The sequence below is a fragment of the Akebia trifoliata genome, chromosome 2 (genome assembly GCF_017979445.1).
Source record: "Akebia trifoliata isolate Shusen 1 chromosome 2, ASM1797944v1, whole genome shotgun sequence".
In the NCBI taxonomy this organism is placed as follows: Eukaryota; Viridiplantae; Streptophyta; class Magnoliopsida; order Ranunculales; family Lardizabalaceae; genus Akebia; species Akebia trifoliata.
The window spans coordinates 6659570-6687173 of record NC_141376.1 but is presented as its reverse complement, the minus strand read 5'-3'; the positions used below and the strand labels follow the sequence as shown (position 1 = coordinate 6687173).

At 37.4% G+C, this 27604-nt stretch overlaps 3 protein-coding genes across 5 annotated transcripts in view; 2 read left to right on the top strand and 1 right to left on the bottom strand.

The window, feature by feature from the left end:
• The window catches only part of NQR (ARP protein (REF)), a 30195-nt gene extending 14227 nt beyond the window's left edge, over positions 1 to 15968 (top strand). Inside the window, exons 10-18 of one of the 2 annotated variants that reach the window (XM_086426107.1) lie at positions 200 to 301; positions 431 to 526; positions 765 to 839; positions 2547 to 2666; positions 3615 to 3743; positions 12548 to 12625; positions 14865 to 14951; positions 15410 to 15496; positions 15641 to 15968. In XM_086426107.1, the coding sequence (XP_086282233.1) occupies positions 200 to 301; positions 431 to 526; positions 765 to 839; positions 2547 to 2666; positions 3615 to 3743; positions 12548 to 12625; positions 14865 to 14951; positions 15410 to 15496; positions 15641 to 15691 (825 nt within the window). In that variant the 3' untranslated portion in view covers positions 15692 to 15968. Of the gene's footprint in view, positions 1 to 199; positions 302 to 430; positions 527 to 764; positions 840 to 2546; positions 2667 to 3614; positions 3744 to 12531; positions 12626 to 14864; positions 14952 to 15409; positions 15497 to 15640 lie in introns of those variants that run through there. The other variant, XM_086426116.1, reaches the window with a different exon arrangement.
• A 235-nt stretch (positions 15969 to 16203) lies between these two features.
• On the bottom strand, positions 16204 to 19056 carry LOC147409167 (B3 domain-containing protein Os01g0234100-like). Its single transcript, XM_086426137.1, has 6 exons — positions 18930 to 19056; positions 18239 to 18270; positions 17966 to 18116; positions 17675 to 17881; positions 17298 to 17388; positions 16204 to 17203 (listed from the first exon to the last, which is right to left on the bottom strand). The coding sequence occupies exons 1-6, from the start codon at positions 19023 to 19025 to the stop codon at positions 16467 to 16469; spliced, it is 1314 nt and encodes a 437-aa protein (XP_086282263.1). The 5' UTR covers positions 19026 to 19056; the 3' UTR covers positions 16204 to 16466.
• A 2222-nt stretch (positions 19057 to 21278) lies between these two features.
• LOC147409166 (putative membrane protein At3g27390) lies at positions 21279 to 27141 on the top strand. 2 transcript variants are annotated; one of them, XM_086426126.1, is made up of 9 exons: positions 21280 to 21458; positions 21765 to 21873; positions 22094 to 22289; positions 22387 to 22520; positions 23470 to 23758; positions 23843 to 23949; positions 24055 to 24229; positions 26156 to 26604; positions 26816 to 27141. In XM_086426126.1, exons 1-9 carry the CDS (start codon positions 21374 to 21376, stop codon positions 26967 to 26969), a joined length of 1698 nt encoding a protein of 565 aa, XP_086282252.1. In that variant the 5' UTR covers positions 21280 to 21373; the 3' UTR covers positions 26970 to 27141. The 2 variants fall into 2 exon arrangements, with proteins under 2 accessions (XP_086282258.1, XP_086282252.1); XM_086426132.1 differs by lacking the exons at positions 22094 to 22289; positions 22387 to 22520 and having other exon boundaries at positions 21279 to 21458.
• The last annotated feature ends 463 nt before the right edge of the window (positions 27142 to 27604 follow it).

The following is a 27604-nucleotide window of genomic DNA, read 5'->3' as shown; positions in this document are numbered from 1 at the left end:
TCTACTTTATTATCTTATCTAACTACATAACTGTACATACTTATATTGTTATCATATTATCTTATACCAATGTTCTGGTTTTGACCTGATCTTTATTCACCTAGAGTTGAGCAGTTTGGGCCAACCTCTCTCTTTCTATCCAAATATTTTTTACTGATGTTCATATTTGTTGCTAGATGTTAATCCTCTCATATTGCAGGCTGTAGGATTAATTGCTGCTGTTGGAGATTCAGTCAATGACTTGAAAATTGGCACTCCTGCTGCAATTATGACTTTTGGAAGCTATGCTGAATTCACGATGGTACATTTTTCATTTTTTTGATAAGTCATAATGGTACACATTCTTCCATAATCTTCTACAAGGTTTTTTTTTTTTTTTTACTATTTATTCTTGTGCTTATTCATCTTCAGCTGATGCTTTCAAGTGTAGGTTCCTTCAAAACATGTTCTTTCTGTGCCTAGACCAGATCCGGAGGTAGTGGCCATGCTCACTTCAGGACTTACAGCTTCAATAGCTTTAGAGGAGGTTTGTTGCTTGAAAATCTTATTGGATTTGGTTATGATTTACCTAAACTTTTGTTCGGTGCAGCATCCTTCTGTCGTTCTTGCACGAATATTGCTTATCTGAAGCCAATTCTATTATTTTCTGATTTTCTGCATCTTCCTCTCGTTTTGTCTATTATTTACTATTTCATGAAGGATAAAAAGCATACATCATATGTCATGGATTTTTTACAGTGCAACTTTATTTATGGAACTTGTAGGCAGCTGGGATGAAATCTGGGAAAGTAGTTCTAGTTACTGCTGCTGCAGGAGGGACAGGACAGTTTGCGGTCCAGGTATGGTAGAGTCATATTAGTTGGGCATCAGCTCTGTTCAAATTTCCAAAGATCTGAACATTTATTTAGTTTTATGCAATTGTGTTATCTAGAACACTCTATTCACACTCCAACTTTAATGTGGGGTCTCAAGAAAGGTATGCATGAGAGGCAATTATGCAGATGGTTGTGGTCCCTTAACAAGATAATCTCTATAAAGCTTTTTCCAGATCTAATGTATGCCTCAACAGAAATGCACTTTTTGAAAGGATTTTGACTATTCTGCATATTGAAGCAATTATAGCAATATGCATGCACCAATAAAAATATGCTTTATTCTACAAAACATAAGTCTGATTAGATTTTATTAGACGAGGAAGGTGTTGGTCACATCGCCATCATAGATTTGTAAGAGAAATTTACCCACTCATGGAGGAGAGATCTCAAAATTCACGTGACAGTACACATTCCAAAATATTTACCAAATAAAATTTTCTACTATTGTGTTATTATTTATTTATTTTTAAAATGGTAAGATAATAGGGTAAAAATCCGTATTTCACCAAATTAATATCAGGGGCATTGACAGTTAACTTTTAACCATTTAAAAGAACATATTTAAACAGTTTGGACCATGTACTGTCCCAATGAATATGATGTTTTCATCGCATGTTTTGATAGCACACCTAAAATTTAAAGTACCCTTAACAGCCTTTTGTTTGTAATTAGTAATATCAGATTTACTACAGTGAAAATTGCACAAAGGAAACAGAAGATGGGGGTGAGAGAGATCACTAGAACCCTTAAGGATTAGTGTAGAACAGTTAACGGAAGCCAAAGTTACCTAAAAAGCTTTTGGTATGCTGAGCACAACATACAAAAATGACAAGATACGTTCAAATTTGTATTGCTTGAAACAATCAGATGGTCTGAAATAAATTGTAGTACAGATAAAACCATACAGGAAAAAATAACTACTGCTAAGTGCTGATCCTCACTCTTCCATATGCCTGTACTCTATAGCCTCTTCTAGTGCCCTTGGACCCTGAAAAAGTGCCAGTGACTTAGTCAATGCAAATAAGAATTGCTGAAAAGAGAAAGGCTTAATTTCCCTAGTAAATGTTTTGCTCAGTGCAGTACATGCTATCAGTCTCTAATATATGCGGGCTTCAATCTTGACAAGCATTGTCATAGGAAAGGTTTTTTAGGGATCAAAAAGCTTTTGTGAGGCATATTTGTTCTTATAACCATGCTTTCTTTTCATCATTGCCCTAATCTGGGAAATCTGGGGCCTGTTCTCTCTTTTTCGTAAATCATGACAAATCTGATCACACATTTGTTCGCCTTGGGCTCTTAGGATGCCTAGGAAAGCGTCGCCATAAACTGAACAAATCCAGAGAGACCATTGTTAGGAGCACCACCTTCTTATAGGTGCAGATGTTACAAATACAGAACCTGGGTAAAGATGTGCATTATCAATGCTAGCTAACATTTTTGTGTGTGTGTGTGTGGAGATTATGGATTTGAAAGAAATGGGTAGGCTGTGTTTTTCAGATTCATTTTTTGAACAAGGCTAATTTTTCTTTATAGTGGTCTGCGTTGCAATATTCACTCATATGTTACACAGAAAACTATTTATTACTGAATCAATCAAAGTATAGTGTTATATTTAGTCCCTTTGTATTTTGATTAAAGAATGTAACTAATTCCAACCTGCTGCATGTATAGCTTGCAAAACTAGCTGGAAATAAGGTGGTTGCAACATGTGGAGGTGAGAAAAAGGCTGCACTGTTGAAAGCGTTGGGCGTTGATCGTGTTATAGATTATAAAGCTGAAGATACCAAAGCTGTTAAGTCACTTACTATTTTTGAACTTTGTTATTTTCTATTGGCTAGTTGGCAAGCTGTTCTCCACAATTTCATCTATGCAGTGCAGAATGTTCACTGGATGAGCTATGGACTTAACCCCATCCATGTTTGTACTTTGATCGGAATATCTATATTATAAAACAGGACAGTTGTCTTTCCAACGGTTGTCCCCCACAAAGAGTGGTTGATATTTAAGATTGCCATGAATCTTGAGGACAATTCTCCATTTTATTGCCTTTTCTCTTCTTCACCTTTACAAGAATACCCTTCAAACTTAATTCTATTTCCTCTTCTACCCTCCTTTTACAATAATGCCTCTCCAATTTTATTGCCTTTCGTCTCCTACCCCTTTACTGGCACAGGCAAACTCTAGTATTATTGAAAATTGTATCACTTATATTTGGCCATTAAGGATATTCATCATTGAAACCAAGTGGAGCAGAACTGGAAATTTCTCTCAATGCAGTTGTTAATTCTTTTAAGTTCTTGTATAAAAATCCCCATTTAGGATGTCTAGGATCTATTTCTTTTATGTCTTACTATGTTCCATATGTACTGGCGGAGTTTCTCCAACTATGTTCATGTAACATATGTAGATAACCACAATAATGGTGTTGTCTTATGCATGAAGGAGTGCCTTCTTTATGAGTTCAAAGTATCAAGTTTGACCAAAAAAATATTTTTTTTATTAATTTTTTTCTTTCAAACCTAATCTAAACAAGTAATTGTAGAGGGATGAGGTGTAATTGTAATTCTGGAAGCTTCTACTTCCACCTTCTTAACTAAGTTATGAATGGACTATGAGGGATCTGATCTATTGAATCATCTCTATTTTTTATTGTTCTTTAGGAACTCTTCCATCTTAATAGTGGTTAGTATTTCCAGTTCATTTTAGTTTTTATATAACTTTAGCATTCGCTTGCTCCAGGTTCTGAAGAAGGAATTTCCCAAAGGTGTTGATATCGTATATGAGTCAGTTGGTGGTGACATGTTTGATTTGTGCTTCAATGCACTGGCAGTCTATGGACGGCTCGTTGTGATTGGAATGATATCTCAGGTGGTTTTTGTTCACTGCATCAAATATTATAGGTTTCTTTAGTATATTTAAAATAGTCGGTTACAATGACGATCATTACATTTCTGCTTGCTCTGTTGGGATTTCTTAAAGAATGACCTCATATGCAATTCACATGATCCGACTTTGCTTACTGAAAGCCTGAAACTAGAAGTACAATAAAATATCTGAAGAAATTAAAGACCATTTCAGTCATTTTTTCCTTTGAACTAGATTTTTCAACTAGTACAATTTTTCTGAAAAAAGGTTCAGGAATACAAATTATTAAAAGGGATTTTTTTTGCCTCTATTTATGTGGAAGCTGAGGGCGTCATCATTATCTGCATCTTATCCTTTTACTAGTTCAGCAACCTTTCTCCTTTTTTGCTATTTAACCTTAGCCTGAAGCATTTATTCATTCAAGGCATGTTACATTTTATCTTCTTCAACCACATCCATCTCACTTTTGTCTTCCTCTAGTCTTCTTAGAGTGCTCAACTTACACACTAGCGCTTCATCTCCACGGTCTTATTATTTGCACATACTCAAGCCATCACAAAAGACTCTCCCTTAGTTTTTTATTTATTGGAGCTATTCCTAAATTTCCTCAAGATAACTCTTTTCTGATTTTCTATTATTTGTTTTACCACACATTTATGTCAACATTCTCATCTCTGAAGAAGAGGCAAGCCAACAGAATGTGAGTGTTCTTGTGTTTAAATATTTTGGTTGAGCCAAACCTTGCTGCTCTGCATATTCTATTGACATAGTTCTTGACAATGCAACATTCAGCTCCATAAAGCATGTCTAGTCTTATTTCTGTCTTGTTAAATTTTCCTTTCAGTTTGATTGGAACACATTGATCAATTAATAATCCAATATCGTGCTCCTCCACTTTATCCATCCCACACTAGTTCTACACACATCCCTACCAATTTCTCCTTGTTTAAGTTGAAGTATTGAACCTAAATAATTTTACTCCAGTGCAAGCTTGAGGACTGCATCCTTGAATATGTCGAACATACATAATCAAGACTGTAAGGAATTTAAAAATATGTACATTAATGAACCGGTTAAAATTGTAGGTCCAAGTAGCTCTTTTAAGAATAATTAGAAATACAACTTGGATCCTTCCTGGAAAGATCATTGTGGTGTTTTGCTTCATGACATTTCAGTGTCAACCTTATGATGCATTTTATATCGTGTTGGTATACCTGGCAGAGAGAACAAGTTATATCGTTCTTTTCTTTTTTGATTTAGGCAAGTTTACATAGTTGAACCAAGGTTTAAAAGGGTCCATTATTATGGATAATGGTGGGCTGGCATTACCATTAGGACTATTATGCCTCATAATGGTTGGATCACTGTTCATATTACAAAACATTGAAAAGCTTCAACAACAAAATAATTGAAAATTTTTTAAAATTAGAACTGTTAAACTTTTTGGTGGCCATTATAATGCTTGTTATTTTAAAGTTTGATCTGTTCTTTAAAATGTCATCCTCAATAATTGGCAAAACCCCACACACAGGTCATTATATTCAAATTTGAAAATAACATATATTACAAACTGTAAAAACATGCATTATATGACAAACATCACAAGGAGAGACTAATGCTACCATTATAACTGTGTTATGACATCTGAATGTAAAGGGGTTCATTAATTTATATTAACTGCATCGGTACCTTTTATGTTTGGTTGAAACTCATACTGAGGTCAATTGTTTGAGGATCTGGCTTCAAAAACAAAGTGGTAGAAGAATGACGAGAACAATTCAGGTGGAACGTAAGGTCTTCGAACTGAAAGGAGTAAGGGTTCTTCGGAGAAGAGGGCTAGAGGTTAAGGAAAAGGGTAGAAGATTTGAATCGAGGCTTCAGCTGTGGGAGGACGAAGCTCTTTGGGTATCTAAGCAACTGGATGCAGCAAGAACATCATCGCAGATTTTCAGAGCCAAGTACTCTAAGGATGGTCGTATATTTCTGATTCAAGAAGAGCAAAACTATTATGGAAGATTTCTGAAACTGCAACAGTTCTCGGAGAGATTACGTTCTCGAGGGATAGTGTTCCCGGAAGGTCGAGGAGGAAATGGATGGGGGGAAGTCAGCTTAGCGTTTAAAACAGAGTTTAAACAGGATGAGAAGATGAAGGCAGTGGTAGATGAGGGAGGGACGAAGTATGCATGGACCGAGATAGTTAAAGGAACTTCTACTTCGAAGGCAATTCCAGCGGCAACAGAGGAAGTGGCAAATATCAGCGAGGGGGCCAAGCAAGGACACAATACTGGGGTCACACTAGCCAACAAGCCAGTGGAGAAGCAAGCCTTCAATAATGGTATTTTGTTCGGAAAGTGGAGATGGTCGTTTATTTGCAACTCAAACTCTCGGGAGGCTGATTGGGAAGGTTTCTTGAGGGAAGTAAAAACAAGTATCTCTCAACACTCGAAGATAAAACTGTTAGAATGGGAACCATCCATTCGGTTGTTGATGTTGGATAGCATGAATGAATTTCTAAAGGTTAATGCGAGGAGGACAGTCCTTGTAAGGAATAACACTTTCACTATACGTCCATGGTTTGCAGACTGTTACTCGTTAAAACCAGAATGGAAGGAAAGAGGGACTTGGGTCTGCGTTATCGGGTTACCTTTCCATTTATGGAAAAACCAGGCCTTCAGGAAGTTAGGAGACTAGTTGGGAGGACTCCTAGAGGTGGATAAATTTACCATCAGCTGTGCTAAACTGGATAGAGCGAGGATTAAGGTTGGATGCTCTCCATGGAAGATGCCCCGGGGATTGTATCTTTGGGTGGATGGGTTTCGTTATATGGTAGGGATCAAGGTGATAGGGGACGAAGCAGCAAGGTTGGGACCTATAAAGGAGTCGAAGGAAGAAGATGTAGTAGAGATTAATACTACATTAATAGGAAGCACACAGGAAGACCAGATAGAAGAGGTTCGAGTTCAGGATCAAGATGATTCGGGTCATCTAGAGAAGAAGATGACTGGAGTTAGTGAGGGGGTCCTGGTTCTATCAAAGCCGATAGGAAGAGGAGTGTTTAACAAGACACCATTCTGGCGAAAATTCAAAAGGAGAGCTAAAATTAGGACACGTATCAGTAGCATTAATTGCCTGAAGCCACAGCAATGGGTTTTTAACATCAATCGGATAAGTAGATTACTAGGTAAGGCAGCTAAGACCTTAGACTTCAACAGGTGGCTGCGCAAGAATAAACTAATTGAGTGGAGCAGGCCGAAAGTGGTGGAGTGGAACAGGCCAGAAGTGATAGGGTGTGTAAGGGCCCGTGGAGGTACTGGTGGGCTTAAAGGAGAGAACAGAAAATAAGCCCAATCTGTGACTTGGGTGGGGTTGGACTGTGATGGTACAGTGGGTGTTCTCGATACGAGGCATCACGGACCAGGCCTAGTAGTAAAGCCCAACTTGAAAGAACAGTCTGTTAGAGCTCGGTTCGGCCCAGTAAGATTAAATAAGAAAATTGGGCTGAAAACAACACAGGCCCGTGGGTGTTCTCATAGGTTTTTATCGCCTAATAGAGTTGCCAGTTATAAAAAGATACCAAAAGGAAGTAAGTCGACTATTCATATGTTCTGTAAGGGCGTTGTAGAGTTCAGAAGAAAAAGGAAATTGGGGTTCAAAGGTCAGACGAAAAGCATCAATGGCTCAACTCGAAGGGTGGCAACGATGGAGAGTAGCAGGTTTAGTCCAAAACAAAGGAAGGGGTGTCAACCAGGGATATTAACATCAGGTACATCAGAAGAGGAGGTTACGGATAGCCATCAGGAGGTCGACGAGAGACAGATCAACGCTGAAATGAAGTTAGGCAGTGGGAAGTCATCAGAGCTTGTTAGACAGAAGTTTAGGAGAGAGGAGGAGTCCAAGCATCACCTAGTAGCGGTTTCTAAAATTTGGGATAGATTTCGAGTGGACGTGTGGCGACACCCAGATAGTCCTAAATCCGATGCTTTCCCTAGCAACTGTAGTCAAGGGAGGTTTATTCCGGGAGCTTTGAAGGTTAGAAATTTTATTGGCCTCTCTTGTTACCAACAGGTACTCTCCATGTTTCTTGGTAACCCAAATGCTGTCCATCTTTTTTCTGTGTTAGAATCTGTACTTTATTCCTTGGTAGCTTCGGTGTTTGTTTCGTGTGGCCCTATTTCTTTGAACAGGTCTCGATTGTCTGAAGGTCTCACAGATTACTGTCTTTCCTGCGTACTCATCAGTGAGGAGGAAGGAAAAAGGGAGAACAGAAAAGAGGTTGGTCAGTTAGCTCTTGTACCATTAATTCCCACTCAGATCTCAGGGGAGGGGGTAATTGACTGTCGAACAGAGGCTTATAAAGATGGAAATTGGGAGGCCAGAGACATGAATGAGCCTATAATGGAAATGGTTGAGGAAGGGGTAGTAAGGACGAGTTTGGAAACGACGGAATGGTTAGCTAGGGAAGCGCTAAATTTGGCAGAAGAGTTTGGTTTAGTTTCAGAGGTAGGAGACAGCGAGCTTTCCTTGATATTGAGGGTAGCTATTGGAGATTCGAGAGATAGAGTTATTTTAGAGGAAGAACTTAGACAAATCAGCAAAGTGTCTGGCATCGAGGACAAGAACGAGCAAGTTTTAGCTGAGAATGATCAGGAAATTCGGAGTTACAGAGATGGATTGAACAACGAGTTGGTAGTTGTTGCACCCCTAGAGATGACTAGGAGTTTTTTAGGACCACGTGAGAATAAGGAATGGGTTAGGGAGGATAAGAGGTAGGTGGTCAGTTGCGTCGGTGGGCCTTCGGTTGGTTTCCAATGTCGATAAGAATTTTATCCTGGAATGTGAGAGGGTTGGGGGATAGGAGAAAAAGGGCAGCCGTGAAAATTTTTATTAGAAGTAAGAACCCCATTATTGTTACGTTGCAGGAATCTAAATTAGCAAAGTGTGATGACAAGTTGATTAAGGAAATTTGGGGGAGAAATATTGGCTGGATAGATCTCCCTGCTATAGGCTCGGCTGGGGGGATTTTGATGATGTGGAACAAAGATTGGATCCAAGTGACAGATAGTTTAGTAGGAGCCTTCTCAATTTCTATTCTATGCAAGAAAATGGATGAGGAATTCCAATGGGTGTTTTCCGGGATCTACGGTCCAACCATTAACAGAGAGAGTCCAATTCTGGGAGGAACTTGAAGATTTAGCGGGTTATTGGGATAAACCTCGGGTGTTGGGAGGGGACTTCAATATTACAAGGTTTACCTATGAGAAAAATAGGGGTTCGGCTATCTCTAAGGGCATGAGGGAGTTCAATGACTTTATTAATAGACATTGCCTGATGGACTTTCCTCTCCTGGGCAGACGTTTCACTTGGTCCAACAATCAAAGTAACACAAGGATGTCCAGATTGGATAGGTTTTTGATAGATAATGAGTGGGAGGAAGTGTTCCATAATGTTGTACATTCAGCCAGTCCTAGTCCAGTGTCTGATCATACCCCTATCTTCCTAGAAGCAGGATATCTTAGAAAACATCCTCTCCCGTTCAGATTTGAGAATATGTGGTTAGTTCATCCCAACTTCAAAGACCTTGTTAAGACTTGGTGGACTGAATGCCCCGCTACAGGAAATCCGGGAAATGTGTTTAAGAATAAACTTAGGTTCTTGAAGGAGAAACTGAAGGTTTGGAATAAAGAGGTCCTAGGAAGATTAGATGTGAAAAAAAAGGAGATCATGACTTTAATTGAGGTTTTGGACAATAAAGAAGAAGAAGGGATGTTGCAGGAGGAAGAAAGAAGTAGAAGAATGAAAATGAAATTGGACTATCAAAGAACGGCGCTTATGGAGGAAATTAGTTGGAAACTAAAGTCAAGGATCAAGTGGTTGAAAGAAGGGGATAATAACACAAAATTCTTCCACAAAATAGCTAATTTTCATAGAAGAAGTAACCAACTAGATAAACTTTTCATCAAGGATATCATGGTGGCAGGAGAAGATGAGATTAGAGAAGGGGTGATAGAATACTATAAAGATCTGTATAAAGAGAAAGAACCTTTAAGACCCCGGCCGGAGAATCTAGAGTTTAATATGTTAGATCAGGAAGATAGGGAGTGGTTGGAAAGACAAATTGGGGAGGAGGAAGTTAGATTGGTTCTTTTCTCTATGAGCGGGGATAAGGCTCCGGGGCCAGACGGATTTACAATGGCTTTCTTCAAACATTGCTGGGAAATTGTTTCGACAGATTTCATGAAAGTCATCAAAGAATTGCAGGAAAAAAACTGTCTGGATTATAGTCTCAACAGCACCTTTGTGGCTTTGATTCCCAAGAGAGTTGGGGCGGACAAATTAAGCGAATTCAGACCAATTAGCTTGGTGGGCTCGGTTTACAAAATTATCTCAAAAGTGCTAGCCTCGAGATTGAAAGTTATTCTCCCCAAATTGATTGAAGATGAACAAGGGGCTTTCCTTAGGGGTAGACAAATCCTTGATGGAGTTTTAATGGCCAATGAATATCTTGACTCAAGAATTAAGGATAAGAAAGATGGGATGATAGGGAAAATTGACCTTCAAAAGGCTTATGATCATGTGAGTTGGGACTTCTTGGAGTATATGATGGGGAGAATGGGATTTGGGGCGAAGTGGATTAGGTGGATTATGAAATGCGTCACAACGGTTTCTTACTCGGTGCTCGTTAGTGGTAGTCCGGCTAGATATTTTAGGGGGTCAAGAGGGTTGAGGCAAGGGGATCCACTATCCCCCTTCTTATTCCTTATCGTAGCCGAAGCTCTGGGTAGATTGTTTAGAAGAGCTGTCGAATTAGGGAGACTTTTGGGGTTTAGGGTGTATGACGGCCCTCTGATTTCACACTTGCAATTTGCGGATGATACTTTGGTGTTCTTGGATCACTCCAGAGACCAAGTGAGGGTGCTTCGGGTTTTATTGTGTTGTTACGAGGCAATTTCAGGTTTGCATATCAATCTGCATAAGAGTAAGCTTTTTGGGGTAGGAGATGTGAGTGACATTCATTTGATGGCAGCCTCTTTGGGTTGTGGGCATGATACTTTACCCACATCTTACTTGGGCTTACCACTGGGAGCACCATACAAGAGTATAAAAATTTGGGACGGGGTAATTGAGAAATTGGAGAAAAGATTGAGTACTTGGAAGGCTAAGTATCTGTCTAAAGGGGGGAGAGTAACTTTGATAAAAAGCACCTTAACGAGTATTCCGGTTTACTTTCTCTCTTTGTTCACGCTTCCGAGGTCTGTCGAGTTTAGACTGGAAAAGATTATGAGGAATTTTTTATGGAACGATAGGAATGGGAGAAGGAAGTATCACCTAGTCAGGTGGAAGGTTATTTGTAAGCCCAAGAAGAATGGAGGTTTGGGGATTAGGGGTCTTAGACTAGCTAATAGAGCTCTGTTAGGGAAGTGGCTTTGGAGGTTTGGGGAGGAAAATGGTAGACTTTGGAGGAGGATCATCAAGGCCAAATATGGGGAAGAGAGACTAGGTTGGTATAGCAGTGTAGCCAAAGGCACATATGGGTGTAGTATTTGGAAGGGGATTCAAAAAGTTAGAGAAGAGTTTGAGAAAGGAATTAGGTTCAAGGCAGGAAAGGGGGACAAAATCAGATTCTGGGAGGATATTTGGGGTGACACATCGCCTCTAGCGACTCAATTTCCGTCTTTGTACGCTTGTTCTCGGAAAAAAAATGAAACTATACAACAGTGTTTGACTAGCAATGATTCCAGCTCTACTTGGGATTTGGGGTTTAGGAGAAATTTTAATGATTGGGAGCTAACTGAGGTGACATCTTTCCTTGAGCTCTTGAATTCGCGACTTCTCGTTGTGAGTAATCAGGACAGGTGGGAATGGACGAGAACGAAGGACTTGAGATTCTCTGTTAGATCTTTCCATAATTGGCTCAATACTCACACAGAACAATCATTCAGGGGAACCAGTATTTGGTCCAACTCTATTCCTTCTAAAGTTTCCTTTTTTGTATGGTTGGCTTGTCTTGGTAAAATTCTAACTTTAGATAACTTGATTACTCGGGGTTGGATTACGCCTAATTGTTGTCCGCTTTGCTTGAAAGATGGAGAGTCTGTTGACCATATTTTAATCCATTGCTCATTTTCTCATAAAATTTGGTCTTATTTTCTTGGGTTATTTCGTATTCAGTAGGTCTTTCCTTGTAAGTTCTCCTCGTTGGTAGAAGGGTGGGCCAATAATGATTTCTCTCCCAGAAAAAGATTTCTTTGGACTATTCTTCCCTCGGCTATTGCTTGGGGGGTGTGGACCGAGAGAAATAATAGGATTTTCAATGACAAAATGAAGAGTGATCACAACAGCTTCTTAGAGATCTTGGGTTTATTGTTCTTATGGTCCAAGCAGAATATTCAATTCAAGGGGACTTCTTTTGATGATTTTGTCTTTAGATGGAATTCTTTATGTAATTGTTGATGTTCTTGCTTTCTTTTTGTAGCTATTTGTGAGACTTTCTCGGCCTCCTTGTATATTGTTTTTCCTTCCTTTTCAATATATTATACTTTTTCAAAAAAAAAAAACAAAGTGGTCTTCCAAATTGTTATTGCCTTTGGAGGTTTTTGTGCTGGAGCAGGTGTCATGCAGTTGTAAATTGTGAAATATGTGATGATTTTCCTTTCCTGATTCATTCACTTTTCTCTGTGGAAGCACGTAAACATGCATTCCTCAAAATCTATTTTACTTGAAGAATGATTGATGGTGTAATCTTGATAGTGATTACTCTAGAAGCTGTTATATTGTTCTATTATTGAATCAGTGAAGTCTGGTTTCAGTATCAAGGAGAGCATGGATGGAAGCCTTCGAATTATACTGGACTGTGTGAAAAGATTCTAGCGAAAAGCCAAACTGTGGTATGTAGACCATTGGACTGAAAGAAATATCAGAATTTATCCATTCTAATTAATTTGTGCTTTTCAAGATGTAGCATACATATTTTTGCATGTCATTTTAGGTCCGATCTTTCCTTGAAATATCTGTATAGGTTTAAAAGATTTTGAATTCTGTAGTTGTATCTTTTCATCAGTAACTCCTTGAGATAATCCTGAGAAGTGATAAGTCCTGGAGAGAATTTTATTGGAAAGTTAAGTATGGTTGCACCTGGAAATTTTTTCTACTAATGTCATAGCTGTTTAATGTGGAGAATTATATAGAATTTTTTTTTTCTCCAACTCACCAAGATAGCAGAATTTGTATGTGAGGAAATAATTTTTTAGAGAAAACTTTATTTTCTAGGAAAATTTTCTAAGTTTCTATATGGGGCCTGAAAATTCTCAGTTTTGCAATTGAATGGCACTACATTTTCATAGGCAAGGTATTAAATTCTGAAGTTGAGGTATATGGAGACCTCCCGGGAAAGGGAAAATTTTCAACTCAATGTAGAAAGAATATTTTTCAGGGAAATGGTGGAAATAATCTGGCCTCAGGGAAATTTTCCAATGAATGTCTAAGGTGTGTGGAGTGTTCCCACGTCCTAGGCTCAAACCCCCTTGAACCCAACTTCATATGCTGACCACTAACCCTATACCTATAAAAAAAAAGTTTAAGAAATGATGCAACAACCACTGAAATCTTCATAAGCCATAAAACTATAATAATCAAATAAATAGAGCAAGGAAATGAAGACCATGGCATTCTATTACATGCTGGCTCAAGTTTCTAAGGTCTAATAGCCTAAAATAAGAGTAATAGTAATTATTCATGAGAATGATCATGATGTTATTTTAGCTAATGTAAAACCAAAATACTGATTTCCTGTAAGGCTGTAACTACGTAGACCTATGTTTTCCTTGTTATCTGACACTTAATGAGCTGCCATCTACCTCTTAAGCTGAAGCTTCTTTCTAATCACACCATTCTCCAATCTTGCATTTTTGGAGCTTATGTGCATTGCAATTTCCCTTCATTCAAACATATTATGCAATGTAAGACTATTTACAATTAAGTTTACATTTGTTTTTTACTATTATAATTAATATTTTCTTGATCTTTCAAGTAATTAAAATATAGAACTATTATTATATGTTTTTTTTATACTATAAATGCATCTGGGAATCAATGTATGAAGAAGCAATAGTGGTTTGGGTGAGTTTTATAGGGTTGAGAAGTTTGATGTTCATGAATTTTGAAAACTTTGGGCATAATTCAAGGAAATAATGCAATTTTAAAATCTCGGTGAAAATACATGTTCATATGGAGTGAGTAGTGATTTCGACAAATGATTTACAACAATAAAAATTATGTAATCATAAATGAAAATACGTGTTCAGATGGATCGAATAGTGATTTCGATAAAGATTTGCAACAATAAAAATTTTGTAATCATATATGAAAATGCATGTTCATATGAAACAAATAGTGATTTTGACAAAAGATTTGCAAAAAAAAAAAAAAAAAAAATGCATGCTCGATGTCAATACTCGGGGGAAAGGGATATATTTCACCTACTTTTTGGAAAATTAGGGAAATTTAATACCTTGCTTAAAGTAGCAACTTGTCCTTGAAAAAATAGATGGCGAGAAGAAGACCTCTACCTAGAATTGGGAGGGATTGTAATTTGAGGAGCTTTTAGAAAGAGTTTCTTAGGCAGAGAACTCATACTTCGGTACTGCAAACAATAGTTTTTGCAAGGATGAATGATCTAAGAATCAAATATAACTCAAAGGAACATCATCCTTATGGTTCACTAAAACCTTGCAAAAAAAAAAAAAAAAACGTGACCTTGCAACCTCCCATGATTTGATCTACCCATTTTTCCCTGTCGGTTATCTCGTCTGTTGCCAGACTGTATATTCTATACTTGATCGAAAAGCTGAGGTGATTTAAAATTCTATATGTCTGACCAAGTTCTATTGTAATAATTAAACCAAGTTAAATTATATTGCTAATGTCTTACCAGATCCTGCACATGTTTTGTGCATGCTTTCATTAGTTTTTTGCAGAGCATTCGTTAGTTCTTATAGTAAACACAACATCACATTGCATTAAATAGTTTTCCTTTTTAATTCAATGCAATGAGTTGAAGTGATTTTGGGTTTAAAACATCCAGTGTAAAATTTATTCTCTATACTGACAGTCCATTATTGTCTTCAGGCTGGTTTTTTCCTGGTCCAGTACAGTCACTTGTGGCAACAACATTTGGATAAGCTTTTTCATCTCTTTTCTTCTGGAAATCTTGAGGTAATTTTTTTCAAATCATACTAACTTGTGGGAATATGCATTTCTCACTTATATGTGTGTTTGTCCTTCATACATGGAAATTAACTTTGACATGGAAAATCCAGCATAAATACCATAGAGATGTTCTCTCTCTTTTATCTAATGCAAATATTATGTCCAACAAAGACCAACACAGCACCACTGAAGAGAGCTTTAGTGCAGTTTGATTGTACCAATAGGGTGAGAGGAAGGCCGAAATTGAAATGAACTTAATGAGGTAGATCATCTCAGTTTGATGGTTCTAGATAGAGCTAGACACTGAAGTCATGTTGCTGGCCCCCAATAGTTTGAATGAGGAGTGGATGATGATTCTAAAATAGTTGGTAGAGGACATGTCATTTTGCCTTACAGAAGCCTTGCCATGATATTTTTTTTTCCTGATCAAAATACCTCAGTACGACCCACTTTGTTCATAACAGGTTGCTGTGGACTCAAAGAAATTCTTGGGTCTTGGATCTGTTGCAGATGCTGTTGAGTATCTTCATTCTGGTAGAAGTATTGGCAAGGTATGCTCATTTCAAGCAAAACATGTGCCCCATTTGTTTATTCATCAACTTATTCTCTTGCAACATGAGTTATTTGCAGCACTGCTTGCTCCTAAACAGTTTCTTTTTTTTTTTTTCCGCGCATGTCGATAAAAAACCTTCCAGGTGGTTGTTTGCATCGATCCAACCTTCAGTCAACAAGTGGCCAAACTATAAATTCATCACGGACCATTCTGTTCTCACCTGGTTTTTGATAACAAAATAATAAATTCAAGGAACTGTATTCTAGTAATTTGATGCAGTGGAATTGCAGAGTCTTGCAAAATCATTGTAGGTTGAGGTTGGAAGTGTGATTTCTTTTCCAAAACCATGTCAAGTAATAAATTTTTTCGAAACTGGTTGCTTCAAGGTTTACTCCGTCTGTACTAACAGGTAATGTGAATTACTTCATACATGAAACTTAATTGTCTGAGCAAAAGTTTCTAGCTTGATAGCTGAAAGAGGTGGTAAACTTACTTCCGGTTAATGGTGGTAGGACCCATGGATAATATCATAAAATAACAGGATCCGGAATAAAACATTTTGCGTAAGACAATATTACAAAGATAAACCCTTGTCTGCATAGGGTTATTGCCTTTAGCAAAACCCTTGATTTTTTTTTTTTTGGGACCATTTTGGCAAAGATCGCAGGAAAAGGGTAGAAGAGGAAAGGCATAACGTTGGAAGGGTATTCTTGGAAAGGGGTATTATTATATTTTAATTGGTAGCATCCTCAAAAGAGTACTGAAATTTACAAGTAAGCCCATTGATACAAATTGCACAAAAACATGAACATTTTCAAGGAATTACAAAAGATATTGACAAAATGTTGAAGACCTGGTAAATTTATATTCATTCCTCCTACACTTCACAGACCATTAGAGCCCCCCATGCAACACCTTGACGTTCAGTGGACGTTGGCCAAAAAGGGGAAAAAATAGCAAAATGTAAATCACATATCCTTAGCTGATGGCTCTCTGCCTCTACCAATCAGAGATTCAATCTCTTGGTCGAATCCTTTGGAGGTCTCTTCTAATTCCATAAGCTTCAATTTGACAGTATTTATCTCCTCTTCTGCATGAGCTCGTGCAAGTATAGCTTCTCGGTACCTTCTTGAGTCCCTAGCTTCTTTTGATTCAAGGGCGAGGCTAACAAGTTCTTGCAGCTGACACTGTAAGAAGCCAACATTCATACCTAGCTGCTCAAATGCTCTCAAACTCTTTTCCCATATTTCCAGCTCAACCTGAGAAGTGTTAAGTCTGCTGGCTCTAATGGCATCAGCAATGTTGACAGTTTCGGAAATGATTCCTGCAACTAACTTACAGTTGAGGCCTTCAAGAAGATTGGCATGAAGGAAAGCCTTCTGACTGCAGCAAAGCTCATAGTATTTTGTCCACACGTATTCAGAGATTTCAGAATCTATGACTAAACCATTCACTATAATGGTGAAACTGTCTAGATTTTTCACCTCTTTAAACTCGACAATGGATCCCGAAAATCTAATACCTTCCAAAACCTCTGAGTCGACCTCTTCACTGTCATTTTTAAACTGGTCTGTTGGTGACCCGTGATTGGAACCGGATGTTGGGTGGCTCGTAGTTCGACTACTCCCATTAAGAACAACCAATGGAACAGAAATTGAACGCTTCTTTGCAGATTTTTTATTAGTCTTGCTCTTGATACCCTTACCTGCATCATCTTTTTCAACTTAACATTGAAGAAAACTTGTGAAGACACTATAAGAATATCATCATTTAAATTATTCAGAGGCTAAGCATAGTACCTGGTTTGATTCCTTTTACAATAGCATCCAAATTTAGAAGGACAAGAGCCCCATCAATTTCAGCCGAGCCATATGCCCTTATTATGTACACCTATAAACAGCATCTTATGATGAGAATAAAGAACCAGTCATAAGTAGATGAAATCTAAGATCGGCCACACACTTGTACGCGTGCCAGGGGAACATGATTGCTGGATACCCACATTGGTAGAACATTAGAACCCACAGAGGAAATCTCCTATTATGGATATTTCATTTCAAACAGTTTATAATCACATTGAAACAATTGTCTTTCGACATTATAACTGGTTATTCCATTTAGGAAGCATGTGCAATAAAAACATTTCAGGATAAGAATTAGTAGACCAAACCGTTACCTTGAATTTAGTAACTTTGAGCAAATGGAATACCAATGCATCTCCCTCGACTAATTTGTGTGCAATGGAGAACCCTCGCCATCCAGCACTCAATCCTTTCTTTTCGCTTAGGTATTTTGTCAGGTACTCTTCTCCATTCTCATTTACCAGAGTAATCATAATGTCATGTTTCGGTAGGTTCTGCTCGCAGAATTGTGCAGGAAGCCCCTGTTAACAAAAAGCAACTTGATTTAAATATCTTTATAATTCCATCATAGTTATATATTTTTCATAAATTCTCGTCGCACTTACCAGCCAGAATCCACCAGTAACATGTGAACGGAGCATAGATTTCACAAAGCTAGGGCACTTGGGATCTAGATTGGATTGAGCTTCTTCAGCTTGTTTTATAGCTAATGATTTAGCTTCATGGGTGTCCATCGATGGTCTTTTTCGCTTGCAGCTTCAGGTGAATTTTAGAGACGATATTATTGTAAAATAATGCAATTGATAATGTGCCAACACAATGTTGGAAAAAAAAAAAAAAAAATCAAACAACATGTGGTTAAGATGCATGTTACTGACCTTGTAGAACCCTTGGCGTGATCGGCAATTACCTGTTCAAAGGATTTTTTATGTTAATTTAAAGTCTAGAATGTATATTAACACCCATCCAACTACGGAGAAGTACATTATGCCGCAAATAATTTTGTAGGTTTGATTATCAATTAGTATGGAGAGAGAAGTGACTTAGAGAATTAGTTTCAGTGATTAAAAATGGAGACATACATTTTAAGTATTATTGAAGTGATGCATGGCAATCAAAATAAAACGAAAATTTTACCAAACATCGATAAGACGACTTATGGTTATTAAGTTGAATGTTAGGTAGTCAAGAAACATGATTGTAGAATAAGTGTAACAGAGATGAGGATGTTGAGATGGATGCTTAGTAAGCTTGCGAATAACAAAACTATAAATGGTGTGCATTTGAGCGATTATAAGAAAACCCCAATGAGATATAAAATGGCAAACAAATAAAAATAGTAGGATTTGGTCTTTTAATTTTTAAGGGACATTTTCATTTCTGTTTCACTGGCCCACTTTTCTTCTCTAGCAATGGCCAGCTAACAGACTTTGCAATGCGATTTCAAAAATACGGAGGTGTCTTCTGTAATTAAAGAAAAAATAGCAAATGTTGTAGAAAATCTAGATTAAAAGTTAAGACAAACAAGTGAAAGAACATAACTAGAGAGAGAGAGAGAGAGAGAGAGACCTTGGGTGACTGGGTAGTGGGAGTGTAGCTATGTTTAGCTTGAGAGAATTGGGACAGAGTCATCCAGTCTTCCTCCTCCATTGGTGATGGTGCCATTAATGACAGACTACACAGCTCTTTAAAAGTCTTTCTTTTTTGAAAAAAAAAAAAAAAATTTGTTTCAGGCTAGTAGTACCATTTGCACACGAACAGAGGGAGGGGAGGTTTAACGTTAAACTTCGAAATTTTAAAATCCTCCACTCACCAGTCACCTCGCCTTAAGAATGACTTACTCCTCGAAAACTGCGATTCAATTTCAAAATTTATGATTTGACAACCTAATTTAAATTTAAAATTATAAAAATGTGGATGGGTTCTCTAATCTTTTGAGGGGAGAGTACTGGAAGAAGGGTCTTCTACACTTGGGACTTCAGACACCAAAAGTGGGGAAAATTGATGATGAGAGTTGCTATTGCCACAACTTTGTGGAATTGGTGTGTCATTAGAAACATTCGGTGTGGCAATAGTATCAATTGATGATTTCTAACCCTTAAATCAAGGGAAAATTACTTAAAGGACTATGACGGAGGGATTTTTTTCTAATCAGTCCCGAAGTTTTAGGACTTTTCTTAATAGTCGGTTTAGTAAAACTTTCTTTTTTAATCTGTCTTTTAACCTCATTCACCACATTTCTCACAATTGAATGCCCTAACTGTTTTCGTCTAAAAACTTGGATTTTCGACATTCCAATAGAGTTTCAGAGATTTTATTAATAGAGATTTAAGAAGGAAAAAAGAAACTATTTTCAAGTTTTTTGAAGACGTAAAAAATTAGGATTTTTTTTCTTTATTTTTGGATGAAATTCAATCAAGGATAGTTCTTTTGGTTTGAAATCATCTATAGGCCAGTCTTTATCTCAAGTGTCGAATTCAACAATAAAACACGTCGAGCTCAACAATAAATAAAAGTGGCGAGCTCGAGAATAAATAAAGAATGGTGGGCTCAACAAAGATGGTCAGGGGAACACACATGGTGCCATCCCCCAAGGGATTATGAGCATCTCACATGCAACATCTTGCCATGGGCACGTAAGGCTTCAACTCTCACCTTCTCAATTGAGCCTCCTCACACGTCTTGCGTGAGGGTTGAGCCCAATCTACCCAGTGTGGGAGAAGGTTATTCCATTACATTTTAGGGTTTTTCTAGGAAAAAAAAGAGTTGAGAAGGTAAGAAAAGGGATAGGGGGATGCAAAACTTGAAAGTAAACTATCCTAAACACACATTGACCTTGAATGCTTGTCTTCTTTCTTGAGTCTTGAGTCTTTGGTCTTGAGTGAGGTTCTTTGAGATATAGAGATTATGTAAGAGAAGAGAAGATAGTGAAAATGAAAGTGTTACTTTGAATAGAGATTTTGGTAGAATTTGGGGTAGAGAAACGAAGCTTAGAGCATGAGATTTTCTCAAATGTGATGACCCCTTTTATAGAGTTTCAGGAGTATTTTTGGGGTTAAAATGGTCTAACCCCAAGGACTTTGAAAAATGACGTAGGCTTTGCATTGAAATATATTTTGATTATGAAAATTGTTATGAACCTATAAGAACGAAACCACCAAATACAATTTTAAACTCATATTCGTCCCAAATTTAATGGGCTAAAAAATAATGAACTCATCCCCAAATTAAGGTTTTAAAATCCTGATTTTTATAGATGGGCCATTGGGCTTATTTCACAGCCCAAGCCTCCCACATACTTTTGTGAACCTCCACAGTTTAGACAAAACATATTTCAAACTGTGGAGGGCCACGTTGACTTTTGTCTAGGTTTTCGTGTAAAGTGTACATGATTCAGTGTTGTTCGGGCTACAAGAAAACTGTGTGTAAGAATCCTCATGCACATGCACATCAATCATCCTATGTTTTCTTACATATATATTGTTTATGAGGTGGGCCATAACTACAAAAGCTACATTAAAGGGAAAATTAAGATCATCAAATACAAGTACAACATGCAATATGATCGTTTAACACTGGATCATTTCTCTTTGACCTCCATCATATTTGAGTATCGCTGTTGGTGGGCCCGGTAACGTGGGTAGTGGGGCCTACTTTTGATGGCTTTTGCAACAAAAATAAAATAAAATAAAATAAAATAATACAACAAACCCCATAAGAGAAGGAGACAGATCTCACCATTTCTTGTTATTAATCGAGAGGTGATAAATAGCAGTCATATTTCTTATATAGCCACTGATTATTGAAACCAATATCTTTGTCCCTGTTCATTTAAGCGTGGAAATATGGAAAGCGTGCCTGGAAATATCATTTGCATTTGATGAACTGGCCCCTTAGTCTTTTTGTTGGCTTCTTGTGGCTCACGTTATGCTTGGTCATTTTGACCGTTATGTCTTGGCTTTTCTATCTAAACTGGTGGTTTTTTCTCTCACTTTGATCATTTTTGTATCGACATGTTTAATTCCATCGAAGGTTTGTTGAAGATCTTATATGTTTTCTTTGCCTTCTGCTCTGCTTTCTTTCTTGGTGCTCTCAAAGGTACTTCTTCTTCACTTTGGACGTTTCTATCTTTTAGTTTTAATGCAAGTTCTTGAGGAATTTAATGATGGATATTTTGTTTTTGTCTGGTTTCTTGACTTTTCCAAGTTAGTTTGATGATGGGTTCTTGTAATTTTTTTTTTATTCCTTCTTTTCCCCTTATATATCTTGAACTTTTCTTCTAGCTTTCTTGTATTTAAGGTGAAATTTAATGGTAGCTGTTTTGTCTTAACGTGATGGGTTTACTCTTACATGATAATTAGAAAATGGGGACTTGAATATTTGTATTGATTTCTCATGTTGCAGGTATATTGGTTGGTCCAATTGCTGGTCTGACAGTAATAATTGGGAATGTTGGGGTGATTCTTGGGCTCTTCCCTGCTCATGTTGCCTGGACTGTCTATACCCTTATTAAGTTAGTAATTCCTTATCTTTATTTGTCTATGAAGAGCTTTATTGTGTGTGTGTGTATGTGTGTGTTTGTTTTTGTTTTTGTTTTTTTGCTTTTGGTGTGTGTGGGGTGGGGGGCTTGAGATGATTTTTCATCTGCTTATGTTTAAACAAGTCAAATGTTTGGGTTGAGACAGTTTTCTTTGTTACTTGCTTGATTGATAAAAATGGGTTCTGTTATTTAGGACTAATCGATTAGATGTACCACTCAAAATCGCATTCCTATTCGGTATGCCTGGGTTATTTGGTATATGGCTTGGACTCAGCATCGCCGGGAGTGTTCTTGTAGGAGTGGGTTATGGTTTCTTCACGCCTTGGGTAGCAGCTTTCGAGGCCTTTAGAGAGAATAGTGATTTAAGAAAGTTTAAGCATTGCATTGTGGTATAGATTCCTTTCGTGTTTTTTTTTTTTTTTTTTCTCATTCTATTTCATAATACTAGACTCAGATTTACTTAACTTTTCTTTGATGGATGGTTAGGATGGGACATGGGGAACAATCAAAGGGAGCTGCACTGTAGTTCAAGATTTTGCTGATATCTGCTACCATTCATACCCACTATACTTAAAGGAGCTACGTGAAGGGTCTCATTCAAATGAACCTAGAACTCTCAAGTATGTTTAACCATTATTTTTTTATAAAAAAAATTCAATTGTGAATATGTATGATTCAACAGAATGAAGACAAACCAAACATAATGAGTATTCCCTCTCCCATCTGATTCAAGAAGTCAGGTCCGGTTCTCAATGGGTCTACTGGACAATATGGACCCCAAAAAAGAGAACCTTAATGATTAATATTATTTTATAATAACACAGGGTTATTGTGCATACACCATGTTCTGCCAAATATATGATTATAAGCACATTTATGGAATATTGCTAATTTGAGCACCTCAAGTGAAGAATGCTCTGCCCGGGATAACCTTCACATAGCAGTAGCAATGATGGAACATTATGTGGCCATAGATAAAAGCAACCTATTGGGCTTAGACCCATAGCTAGGTTGGTTTGACACTTTGCAAAGCAACTTTGAGGTCATGGGTTCAAGTACCCATAAAAATAAAAATAAAAGCTACCTATTTTATATGGATGTTATTTATTAAGAATTTGCAATAACTTAAGAATTTGATCCCACACAAATATTTAACTGGGCTCGTACTCTTCTCCTCTATCACAAAAGTTGTAATCTCGTCTATAAGAAGGAATAACTTTTCTTATCAATAATGTAATCCAAGACTGGAATCACAAAGCCTTGAAATGGAAGTACGTGGCCATACATAGTATATGTATGATTTAAGCTATGGGTTTGCAGTATTTTCAATCACATTTTTCTAGGAAGGTTAATTCACTGGCTTGCAGAAGAGGGAATTCTTAAAACTGAGTCTAGTTTGCTTTGGGCTTCTTTTGACTCCCCCATTCCCCCCAACAATTTGTGTGCTTTTTTATTTCTTCGATTGGATTCTTGTTGTTTGTGATATAAGAACCACAGTAGAACGAAGAGAAATATGAGATACAGGCAATAAAGAGTTATTCATACCATGACTTTTTAACTGCTATGCAGGTTGATACATGTGCCTGCATGTATTGTTGTGGGGCTGATGGGATTAATTATAGAGATCCCTCTTTACACTTCTATAGCCATAGTAAAGAGTCCATACCTTCTTTTCATGGGATGGTACAGATTACTACATGATCTAGTAAGCCGAGAAGGTCCATTCCTTGAAACAGCTTGTATCCCATTCGCTGGTTTGACAATCCTTCTGTGGCCACTTGTCGTCGTCGGAAGCATCTCATTGGCAATTTTCTCAAGCTTCTTTGTCGGGCTATATGGATCAGTTATAGTATATCAGGTCCATTTTACCTTAATTATTTCATATCTCTCGTATACTTGGTCTTTCTACACTTAAACTTACCTTTTAGTCTATGTTCTGCAGGAAAGATCTTTTCGGAGAGGTACAGCTTACTTGGTTGCCATGGTCGCGGAGTTCGATGAGTACACAAATGACTGGCTTTATCTAAGAGAAGGATCTATATTTCCAAAGTAATCATTCTTTCCTTTCTCCATTCTTGAATTGGTTAATTTGAGTCTATTAAGTACTATTAGAGCTCTTTGTTTAACAATACCCATTCCATTGCTCACAGCCAGGCCCCAGTACAGAAAGAAAGGGCCCTCTGACTTGACAGAGTTCTCTGTTGGAGGAAGTCATGTTACGGGCAGCCAGTCCAGTGTTGTTCCTACGAATGCACCTGCATTGCTTATGCCAAGCTTAGTGCATTCGAGATCTATTAGGGAGGCAATACAGGAAGTGAAAATGGTGCAGGTGTGGTTTTATATTATCAGTCTCGTGCATATTTTCTTTCTATTTTTTCCATCCCATACTTTTTTATTACAAGCTATCCCACATGTTTGGAGAACACTTTTATTCTCTTCATGATTAATGGGTTTATAGCCATAGAAAGGGAATATAGATGGGTTACCACTAATTCTTCTTTGGTGTGACGAATGTTGAATGATGAAGAAATTGTGGTAGTTCAAGGAACTAAAGGGGAGAGCTGTAGTTCAAGGAAATGTGTGTGTGATGGTCAATTTGCCTTGTATTTCAGGCATTTGATCTCCTGTTTCAGTTAAGAGGGGTCATGAAAAGAACCGGTTTCAAATCATGATCGATTCCTTTTTCAAATCTTGTTGTCGTCTCTAGGACGTTGTCCTATCTATAATGTGTGGGGTGTGAAAAGATGCTAATGTCAGCTTTTTATGACTACCATTGTTATTGCTGACGCTAATCACTCAAGTCTGCGTATCATTGGTTCCTTCTCCATAAGATACCTCACATGGGGCATCGTTACTGGTAAATGGTAATATAACAGATCCCACAGCAAATCAAGATACACAAAGCAGGTCTCCTCCCCAAACCACCAAATCTTACCTATTGTCTTGCTCCATGCATCGCTCATGCATGCCCACATGAGTTAATAACTGGACAAGGTCCACGATATGAGAGGTCAGCCTGCATGGCATCCTTTCATGGTGTGTCATGTGAACAACGTGGTGTAATATCGTGTTTACTTATGTCAAAAATATGACTTGCCATGCATGTAATGTTAGGATTATAATGTCTTGTACCTTCTTCAGTGTGCCATATGTCTTGACATTATGAGTTCCTATGGCCATCCACATGGCGTTTCAGTGACCAGATTATGCTTACATGTGTCTTTTTATCCACATTGTGTGAGACCCAGAATGCGCCATCCAAAAATCTAGCGTGATCTTCACATTAAAGAAATGCAGTTCACATATGTGTCTTGTTTTGTAAAACTGGGATGGAAAAATAACAAGAACACTTAATTATAACAGGCCATTGGTGCTCTTATGTGCTACACAGTATACCCACTTGCAGTTGTGTTAACTGTCCTGCATTCAACCTCAAAACTTGACCAAGCCTCACTATTTGTTTCTTAATATTTCAGTAAATCAAATTAAAACTCAAACATTTTGGTATCTTGCTCCACGCACATATTGATTCTCGCAAAACATGCACCTTGGAGTCCATAGACAGCCTTCTTCAAACAGCATAGTAGATTTTTCAAGAGAGGCACCAAACAATGGTGACATGTCAAAGATTAAATGCAAAGAATATATATAGGGGAATGCTAATGCCAAGACGTCATGGGGACGTTAGCATTGTCCAACACTTATTTTTTCCAACAATACCCCTCCTCGTTTTGTCTTTTACACAATAAATATATTATTATGCCATTAATAAATGCATTTATTATGTTGGCATTGATTGCCAAAGTATTCACTACAAAAAAAAAAAATATATTTAATTCAAAATACTTTATTATGCCATTAATAAATGCATTTATTATGTTGGCATTGATTGCCAAAGTATTCACTACAAAAAAAATATATATATATTTAATTCAAAATACTTAAATGCTCATAACATTTATTATGTAAACGAACATTTATTGTGTAAAAGATCAATACACCCTTATCTTTTTCACTAAAAGACAAAACAAGAAGGGTTATTATTGAAAAAAAAGTGCTAACGTCCCCATGAAATATTGGATGTTAGCATTCCCCCCTATATATATATATGCAGTTTTTGAACATGGCCATGATGATTGTTTTCTCATTTATTATTTTTTCCTGATTTTTCTTCCTCTGTTTTGTTATTTGTGATAATGTATTCTGCTTTAGATAAATTAATAAGTATGTTTTTGTTTAACTCAAAATGCGACAGATATGGGAAAGCCTTATGAAATCTTGTGAAATGATGGGCAAAGAAATGCTTGATGCAAATGTGATATTACTGGCAGACCTCATTGAGTGGTCAAGGGCAAAGAGCAGCAATGAAGCAACTATTGTTGGTGTAGGACTTCCTTCTTATTCATGCTTGCAGAATCTTCTCCACTCCATCAAGGCTGGATCGGGTGGGTTGTTGTTGCTTGATGGTGTTGAAGTTAACCAAATGAATCGACCCCACGACCGGTTGGTGGATTGGTTCTTCTATCCTATAATGGTTTTAAAAGAACAGATAAGGGTGATAAATATGGAAGAGAGTGAAGCGAAGTTCTTAGAGAAAGTTGTCCTCTTTGGTAGCAATACACAACGCATGGAGGCTTGGAATAATGGCTGTGCTGTTCCTCAGGATGCTGTCAGGGCTGCTCAGATTCAGGGCATCAGTAGAAGGTATGTATTTCCTTTGAATCTTCATTCATTTTTATTATTTAAGTAGATTATTGATCCTTTTGTATGGGTTTTTGGTCCTAAACAATGATATAAGAGTAACATTCTTGAATATTTGACAGCCAACCAGATTTTCTACCTTTTAGTTCTGATAGTGAGCTCTATATTTGAAAGTTCGGGATGTTGTATTAACTGACAATGGATACATTGGCAGGCTAATGGGAATCACGAGGAGTATCTCAAAGTTCCCAACCTATAGAAGGAGATACCGCCATGTTGTGAAGATGCTGATCACGTATTCTCTCGAGAAGAATGGTTCGATTAGAGCAAATTCCATGAGATCGGTCGCTTCGATTGAAGTTATGTAGGTTGGGGTAGAAAAGTATGTACTTGTTATAACAATGCTTGTCGTTTCTGTTTCATGTGGTCGATGATCAAGGTCTTTGTATCAATCTTGTAGCTAGGAATAAATTCTCCTTGTTTGTACACAGTGGTCATGCATAAAACAGAAGAACAGCAGTAAATTATGTTTACATATTACATGAACTATCATATGGAAAACTACCCATGCAATCTGATTGATTCTAGCACGACAACAACAAAACCTTATCCCAAAGATTTGGAATCGCTAAATGGATCACGTTCTTCCATTCCACTACGTCCAATGCCAAGTCTTCTGTTACTTTGAGAGTTCGCATTTACTTTCATTGTCTCCATTCAAGCTGTCATGCCCTAAATTTTAGAATCCGCAATTTGATCCTGGGGCAGAGCCAGGATTTTCCTGTAGTGAGGATAAACTATGGTTAGTTGTTTAGTGAAGATGAATGGTTTTAGGGAGAAATTAAGAGGTTTTTAGTTAGAAGTTGAAGAAAATGATATTTAGATAATTTCCAATTAATATTTGAGAAGTCCTGGTCAATAGACAATGTCATCAACAAAAAATTGAAGAGGTGAGGGAGTGGGGACAAATGGGGCATGTAATTAGTTGAAAATATAGGGGTGT

What these genes read in the sequence shown, in the direction of transcription:
- LOC147409167 (XM_086426137.1), bottom strand. Translation starts at nt 19,025, where the DNA reads ATGGCACCATCACCAATGGAGGAGGAAGACTGGATGACTCTGTCCCAA. An exon ending in CCACTACCCAGTCACCCAAG is followed by an intron (nt 18,271 to 18,929) that starts GTCTCTCTCTCT and finishes TCCTTTGAACAG; the next exon opens with GTAATTGCCGATCACGCCAA. An exon ending in CACGCCAAGGGTTCTACAAG is followed by an intron (nt 18,117 to 18,238) that starts GTCAGTAACATG and finishes ATTCACCTGAAG; the next exon opens with CTGCAAGCGAAAAAGACCAT.
- LOC147409166 (XM_086426126.1), top strand. Translation starts at nt 21,374, where the DNA reads ATGTTTAATTCCATCGAAGGTTTGTTGAAGATCTTATATGTTTTCTTT. An exon ending in GATCAGTTATAGTATATCAG is followed by an intron (nt 23,759 to 23,842) that starts GTCCATTTTACC and finishes TATGTTCTGCAG; the next exon opens with GAAAGATCTTTTCGGAGAGG. An exon ending in ATTCAGGGCATCAGTAGAAG is followed by an intron (nt 26,605 to 26,815) that starts GTATGTATTTCC and finishes ATACATTGGCAG; the next exon opens with GCTAATGGGAATCACGAGGA.